Source organism: Thecamonas trahens (assembly GCF_000142905.1).
Source record: "Thecamonas trahens ATCC 50062 unplaced genomic scaffold supercont1.35, whole genome shotgun sequence".
Lineage (NCBI taxonomy): Eukaryota > Apusomonadida > Apusomonadidae > Thecamonas > Thecamonas trahens.
In genome coordinates this window covers 1-7782 of record NW_013657645.1, presented here as the reverse complement: position 1 = coordinate 7782, position 7782 = coordinate 1, and the positions used below count along the sequence as shown (strand labels likewise).

The 7782-nt window shown below is 62.7% G+C and overlaps 2 protein-coding genes across 2 annotated transcripts; one reads left to right on the top strand and one right to left on the bottom strand.

Moving 5' to 3' along the window:
• Positions 1-42: 42 nt before the first annotated feature.
• Positions 43-1886, top strand: AMSG_07558 (uncharacterized protein). The gene has a single exon (XM_013900591.1). The coding sequence runs from the start codon at positions 55-57 to the stop codon at positions 580-582; it is 528 nt and encodes a 175-aa protein (XP_013756045.1). The 5' UTR covers positions 43-54; the 3' UTR covers positions 583-1886.
• AMSG_07557 (uncharacterized protein) lies at positions 1420-6024 on the bottom strand (the record flags this gene model as incomplete). The annotated part of the gene is made up of 2 exons (XM_013900590.1): positions 1420-3228; positions 3260-6024. 2 exons carry the CDS (start codon positions 6022-6024, stop codon positions 1704-1706), a joined length of 4290 nt encoding a protein of 1429 aa, XP_013756044.1. The 3' UTR covers positions 1420-1703.
• Between the last annotated feature and the right edge of the window lie 1758 nt (positions 6025-7782).

The window sequence follows — 7782 nt, the reverse complement described above, 5'->3', positions numbered from 1 at the left end:
TGGGGAGCAGGGAGCGCGCGGGGGGGGGCGGGGGGGGGGAGGGGGGGGTGACTTATGGGAAATGGTGGAATTGGGGTTGGTGCTGATGTGGACATGGGTGTGGGCGATGGGGTGCAGTGTGACTTTGAAAAGGTGTTTGGGATGTACTATGGGATCCGGGCCGGGGCGCTGATGGTGCGTAAGCTGCTGACTGGGCCTGTGACCGACGCGTTTGGGTATTATGTGCATCGGTGCCTTCAGGCGTGTGTGGTTGGTCAGCTTGGGCTGCAGCTGACGCTGTTTCTCGGTCATTGGGAGAATGCGTGGGTGGTCATCGGCATCCAGATGGTTCTGGGCACGCTCAACATCCAGGCGCAGACGTGCGTGCTCAAGGTTCTCAAGCTCCATCTCGATCAGAAGATGCCCGGCATGCCTGACGAGCAGCATGTGGTGATCAACAAGCTCGAGGCCATTGGCGAGGGGCTGGCGACGGCGTTTATTGCGGTGGCGACGTTTGCAGCGTACATGCTTGCCACACGCGGCGGCGTGGCGTTTGGGCCGTGCAGTGGCTCGTCTTTGGCGTCTCGCTGGCGTTCACGGTGACGACTCTCGCGCTTTCGAGCACAATCGACTACCAATTCATTGCACCGTCGGTGGTTGACACATCGGCGTCGGCAGTCAACGGGCCGCTGGCGACGCAGCCGCTGCTCTCGTACCAGTCGCTCTCGTCGGCAGCCAGCGTCGAGCCGGTCTCGGGTCTTCGGTATCTCATCGACGGAGTCAAGGTACTCTTCGGGTCGCCAATCCTTGTCTTTTCCTCGAGCATCTATTTGGTGGCGTTCCTGTACCAGTACGTAATTTACGTGACGCTCACGCTGTCCGAGTCTGAGAAGCACTCGTCGTCGACGACGATCAAGACGCGCGAGAACTACTGCGGCGGAGTCATCTCCAATCTCTTTCTCCAGGCAGCGATTCTCAACGTGGTTTACCTCGTTGGCTCCGCGCTCTACACTGTGATTCTCGCGCCGATGAAGGCGCACGTCTTCTTTTCGTTTGCGCTCCCTGTACTCGCGGCCTTACTTGGCGGTGCAACGTTTAGCCTCTCGGCCGAGCTAACCTCGCTCGAGTCGTCGTTTGCCCTTGCTGTCCTCTCGTTTGCTTCGTTTGCCATATATCTCTACTGCCAGAACCTTGGGCTCGCCACGGTCCCGCACGAGTTTATCGGGATCTTCTGGTCGTTCCTCGGTGTGGTCGGCTCGGCGCTCCTCTTTGTGCCGTCGGCGTTCACCACGTACGGCGTGGCGGTCATGACAGTCATTATTTTCTCGGCTGGATGCATGGCGCTGGTCGGACTACTCTCGATTGCCTTTGTCGCCGTTGCCGGCTCGTCGCTCAAGAACCTATCGCATGCGCCGGATCTGGACCTCTTTGCGTCTGTAGGCTCGGTCACGTATGCGGCCAGGACCGAGAGCGTTGTTGACTCGGCCACGTACAACAATGTCTTCGACCAGTGAGCCGGTGGCGCGTCTGGGATGGCTTGAGGAGAGTGTAACCTTTTGCGAAGAAGAGTAGTTGTTGGCGGCTGGAGTGCTGCTTGTTACTGTGATGGCGAGTGGGTGCTTCCCTACAGATCGCCAGCGGGCCAACATCGGCGAGCATGCGGCCGCAAGCAGGGCCTTGCTGGGTCGCCCAATGAGTTATCGACGCATGCCAACAACGCGCGGCTAGGGCATGCGGAGGACCTCGCGGCCGCCGACCCAGATGAGCTGGGAGAGGGCAAAGGCGATGACGGCAAGGGTGAGGAGAGTGAACACAGTGTGCGATGTGTCGTTGGGCCAGTCGTCGGCCCAGAACGCCATGCCTGCGATGATGATGGCCGCCGATGAGAGATTGAGCCGCAGCTCGAGGCGGTTGTACAGTGGTGCCCGGAACGGTGTGTGCCGGAGGAGGACGCCGCAGTAGCCGCCAAAGAGCGCGATGCACCCTGTGAGGAGCCAGACCTGAATCGAGGAGAAAAAGAGGATGACCGCCACCACGGCAAGCCGGAAGAGGAGCTGGATGGTGAAGAAAAACGGCAGCGCATCGCGAAACAGGTAGTAGAGGAGGCCAAAGCGGACGACGACGTGCGCCTCGCGAAGTCGCCGCCGCCGCGTGTACACCGCCAGCAGCGTGTACGTCGGGAAGCCGACCACAAAAAGCGCACACGACGCAAGCGAGCACGGGAGCGCCAGCCACCATGCGCTGTCAAAGCACGCGATGGACGGGTCGACGTCGAGGTAGTACTTACCGTCCACCGACGCCGTGCAGTCAAAGAGCTGCAGCGAGGTGAGAGCCACAGGGAGGTAAATCAGCGGAAAGACCACAAGAAGGACGCGCTCAAGAATGAGACCCACCGTGACCATCCGCAGCGGCGAGCCGGCTTGCACGCGCAGCGCGATGAGCGCCTTGACAAGGAGAATGGCCAGGAGCGATGTGATGACAAATAGGAGCGGGAGTGAGAGCGCAAAGAGATACTTGATATAGAACGATGTCAGCGCACACTCGCCGGCCACGAGGTTGAGGTTGACCGCCACAAGTGAGCCGATCACCTCGTATGTTTGCTTCACGGACGCCGGCCACGAGAGCTCGGTCTGGCCGATGAGCGCCAGCACCTGCAGAAAGGTGACACCGACCGAGAGCGCGTGCGGCGCACCGTTTTTGAGCCCCGTCTCGCGCTCTACTTCGCTCGCCAGACTCGCGCCATCGTCTGATGACGACCCGATCGCTTCCTCCTCTTGTTCCGACAACCGCCGCTGCGCGGCAAGCCGCGAGGTCGCCCGACCACCCGGTCGAGACATGGTGCACGACGAGACGAGCGAGGACAATGAGGCCGACGATGAGCCAGAGAGTACAACCGACGACGTCGTCGGTGCCATCGGCGACGAGCCCGACGAGGCCGAGAGACTCTCTACGCGTGTGACGAGCACGAGGCCATCGTCCGACGAGGCCGGCTTGGGGCGCACGGACGCCCGCGCCCGCGGCGCCAGCGAGCGGACGGCGAAAATGACGGCGACAAAGACGACAGCGAGACAAGCGATCACAAAGACACCAAAGAGCAGTGCCGAGTGGGGCGGGCACGCCCGGCACGACGTGTCCGATGCGGTGTAGTACCCGGGCGAACACGCGGCGCAGAGGACGCCCTCGTATCCGGGGGTGCACACGTTGTCGCCGGCGCACGCTCCGGGCCGGGTGCACGGCACGATGTCGGCCCTGGCACGTCGCGGTTGACTCGTCCGGCGACGCCGAGCCGGGCAGGCACGGCGAGCACCGTAGCGGAAGGATGCTCACCCTTCCAAATCCGGGGAGGCATCCCACAAGCATCACCGCGTGCTCGAACCGCAGCAGCGGCGCGCTCGCCAGGCTGTCGATCGCCTGGGTAGCCGCGGGCTCGACGACGACGCCGGCGGTGAGCCCGACCACTGACCCGAGCGCGCCGCCGACTGCGTTCTCTGCCGTCGCGTTTGGCGCAGACTGGTCCTCCAGAATCAGGCCCGGAATGGCGACCACGGACGCGCTCAGACTTACGCTCGACAGCGAGACGTCGAGCCGGACGTCGCTTGCCACTGCGCTCGTGGCAATTGTTAACGTCACGTCCTCGTCGATGAGGGTTGTCCCGTATGCGTCGCGGAGGCCGAGCTCGAACGAAGACGAAATGACGCCAGACATCGTCTGGCTCGGTAGCGACGCCGCGTTCGGCACGACCAATTCGTACGGCGGCGTCGAAAACGGTGCGCTCTCCGTCGCTAGCGCAGCCTGCAGCGACGCCCATGACGCGCTGTCGGCAGCAAGCCACGGCGCGCCACTTGCGTCGGCGGCAACCAGTGGATGGCTCCAATACGCCGCGCTCGTCTCGTTCGACGACGTGAGGCACACGTACGCAAACGCGCCTTGGCTTGCCGTGCTACTCGCCACACTCACGTCAGCAAGGCCGAGAGTCAGATCGCACATGCTGAGGCTTCCGCCATACTTGGCCGAGTTCCCGCTCAGCGTCGACGCCACGAGTAGTACCGGGGCGGCTGCCAGTCGCGCGCTCGGAGATCCGTATGGCGGGCTTGCGCCTCTTGCCATGGGAAACACGCGCGCCGGTGAGCGCGACGCCGCAAGCGACGCAATGCCTGCGATCGCCGGAAACCCCGCCACTGCGCCACCAAACAGAGCCGTGTTCCCGCTGAAGACACACCCGGTGCACATCATCGTCGCCGGTGGCACAGGGTCGTTGAGCCCATTCCCCGAAAGGCCGCCGTACAACGCACCACCCCCGACGGCCGCCGAGTTGCCCGCAAACGTCACATTCACCATGGTGCACGTTGCGCTCGCGCCGAGCACGCCTACCGCGCCGCCGTGCTGCGACGCGGTGTTTCCCGTGAACAACACGTCCTCAAACACCGCTGTGGCGCCGACACCGACAGCCACGGCGCCACCGAGCTGAGGCGACGCCGCGCTGGCCGTCGAGCATGCGCTGAAAGAGGAGCCGCTCACGGCGAGCATCGCACCGGCGACGCGGAGTGCTGGTCCGGGATCGACCAGCGAGTCGGAATGTCCGGCGTGGCTAAGCGTCATACCCTGGATCACCAGCCGCGCGTCGCCCTCAACCGAGAACAGCACGCCCGAGCCGCCGCAGTCGAGTGTGAACGGCACCGTGCTCGAGTTGGAGACGAGCCGCACCTGGGCGCTCGTCAGCGGCTCGTATGTCGATGGACAGCCACCCGAGAATGTGCGCGGCGGCACCACGACAGCGTCCGTTCCTGAGACCACCGCCGCGGCCACGGCGTCCGTCACACACCCTACGTCCGTGCAACTCGGCGCAATGCATGTCCAATCAAAAATGCCTGCGCCGATCGACGCGACTGCTACGACTCGAGAGACCACCTTGTCGGGACGGAACAGAACGGCGCGGGCGCCCGGGTTCATCGTTTCGCCAAAGACAAGGTACGTGAACGACGGCGGTGAGCCGGTGCCAAACGATGTGTGGCGCGCGTTGGCTGCCGAGAATTTGATCGCACGTGACCCCGGCGCCAGGTTCTCAAACCACGAGACGGTGCCGAGGACATCCATATCGCCGTCGTGGTCGATGTCGACAAATGCTAGATGATCCTCGGAAGCAGTAAATACACTCTCTGCCACAAAGGTGAATGTACCGTCGCAGTTGCCGTAGTGGATACCTGGCGACGCGACGCCGATCACAAAGTCCGGGCACCCGTCGTGATCAAAGTCGAGACCGCGCGAGGGCCACCACGGCGAGTTGGGCGGCGGGAAGCGGAACTTGGCGCCCGCGGGTAGCGTGTAGAGCAGCGACTGCGTGTACGACCCGGCGCCATCGTTAAGGTGCATGTACAGCATTTCATCGTCTCGCTTCATGACAACATCAAGCAGCGTGTCGTTGTTATAGTCGCCGAACAGCAGCGAGATCTCACTAGCAAAGGCTGTCGAGACGAGCGTCCGCTGCGAAAACGGATACACACCGTTGTTCTCCCACCAGTACACGCCTGCGTGTGCAAGCTTGCCCGCGAACAAGTCCAAATCGCCGTCGTCGTCGACATCGACGAGGTACGCCATGAACGGGTTGTACGTCCCAATGTTGCCGGTCAGCGAGACGATCGTAAACGTCGTCCCCAAGTCGTTAACCATGAGCCAGACCTCGTTGAGAGAACGGCATGGCACAGCGACGTCCCACCGGCCGTCAACAACCACGTCGCCAACACCCGGATGCCCACTTGTACAGCTCGCCATGCCGGCCACGGCCACTTCCGACCCAAACGCGCCACCGCCGAGCGACTTGAACCAAACGACCCCGGGTCCACCCAAAAATGTCAGCACCACGTCCACCAGCCCGTCCTCGTCCACGTCCACCGCCGCTGCCCCATACTGCCCAGAGTTTGTGGTCGTGAACACCCGCGCGCCGACGTGCGTCGCACACGCGCCGTCTACCGTCCGCGGCGGGGGCGGTAGCGCAAGAGTGGAAGTGGTGAGGAGAGCTATTGCGAGGAGGGTGGGGACGAGGAACATGGGAGGGAGGAGCGGGAGAGAGATGGAGTTGGAACGGGAGTGGAAGGCGGGCGCACCACACAGGGAGTCCTCGCCTGGGGCCAATATCCAACGCACACACGCTTGATCGACTGCCGAGCGGTCGCTCCGCTGACTAGATGGCTTGCTTGAGACTTCCTCGCATCTACTTACTGCCGCTAGTACCCAGTGTGGTGCCATTAGTTTGACACGGTGGCCCGTGTGTCCCTGTCTGCAGCGGCACGCTCGCGTTCACATGAGATCAAGTTGACATCGGAAGCCCAAGGACCGCCCGTTGTCGTCATCGGCGCGCATCGGCATCGAACGCCTGGCTTGGTGGGTCTCCGCTCTCCAAGTAAAGTGCCGGCCGCTCGTGGGGCTCGGGGTGCCCGGTGGCAGGGAGGAGAGAGAAGTGCATCGGATGCGGAGGTTGTATTTTTTGTGGTGAAGGGGCGTGAAAACTGGTTGGTTGCCGGCGTCGGCCAAGGTTGGCATAGGCGAAAAAGAAGTGAGTGACTATGCTTGTAGAGATTTCCGAGATTGTGTGGTGTGGGTTGGGTGGTCGTGGGTGGGGTCGGAGATGGGCTCGGGGAGGAGGGGTGAGCAGTAGCGAGGGGAGCCTAGGTCAAAAACTTCGGCGATGAAGCGGTGGTGGGCATGGCCATGGCATAGGGGTAAGAGTTGTGGCTGCGATGATGGTGATAGCGGTGGAGTAGGGGGAGAGGGTGGTGCTTGGTGGTGATGGGGCGTAATGAGTATGATAGGGGGGGGCGAGGGGGGTCGTGGCGTGGGAGGCGGGACGGGCGGAAGGATGATGGGTATGGCGATTGAGCTTCAGGATTGATGTTGGTGGGTGCGATGAGAATGATGGGTGTGTGTGGGGGGTGTGAAAGATGAGGGTAGAGGGGCTTGGGCGGCAGGGGGAGGAGGGCGGACGGATTGGATTGAGATGGACGTCGATGGAGACGAGGGCTTGCGATTGGAGGAGGAGGCAGACCACTGCACTCTAGCCCACCACTGCATTGCCTAACGCTTGCACTGGCGCTCTCTTGTTCTTCCTTGTCTTGGCCAGCCCGGTGGTCTCGTCGTCTGGCTCGGTGGTCGGCGGCAGCAGCGGCTGGCGATGAGCAGGCCGGCGGGGGCTGTGATGGGCAACGCCGAAAGAGGGAGGGGAAGAGTGGGTTGGAGGGCCAACTGGTCGTCATTGCCATTGATGTGGCTATCCGTATGCATCGTCTCCAATGCCCTGTCGATGGCTAGCTTGATCTCGGTGGTGCCGGCGGTGGTCGGTCGGCGGCGGGCGGCGGTCAGCAGCGAGCAGCCGGCGGTCGGCAGTGATGCTGTTGACGGGTTGGCGTCGGCTGATGTGCGTATCGGCAGACAGGGAGTGAGTGGCTATGTTTGCAAGAGTGGTGAGTACGTGTGGCGTGGGTGTGGTGGTTGTGGGTGCCGATGGTGGGGAGTGGGGGTCGGAGATGGGCCCGGGGCGGGGTGGTCAGCAGCATCGAAGGGACACAGGGCCAACAGCTTGAGCCTGAGCCGGCAGAACTCGGATTCCGGAATACTGCAGCTGTGAATTGGAGATTGTGCAAGGGGGTAGTTTGTGTATGTAGTAGAGTAGTAGTGAAATCAGATTGGGCATATCTTGCAATGAGGTTGGTGGGGGGCATGTGCGGGGTCGGGCGGTCGAGGCGTGCTCAACCACCTAGGGCAAACAAGTCGACGCGAAAGTGAGCCGAGGTCGATGGGTATCGATGACAG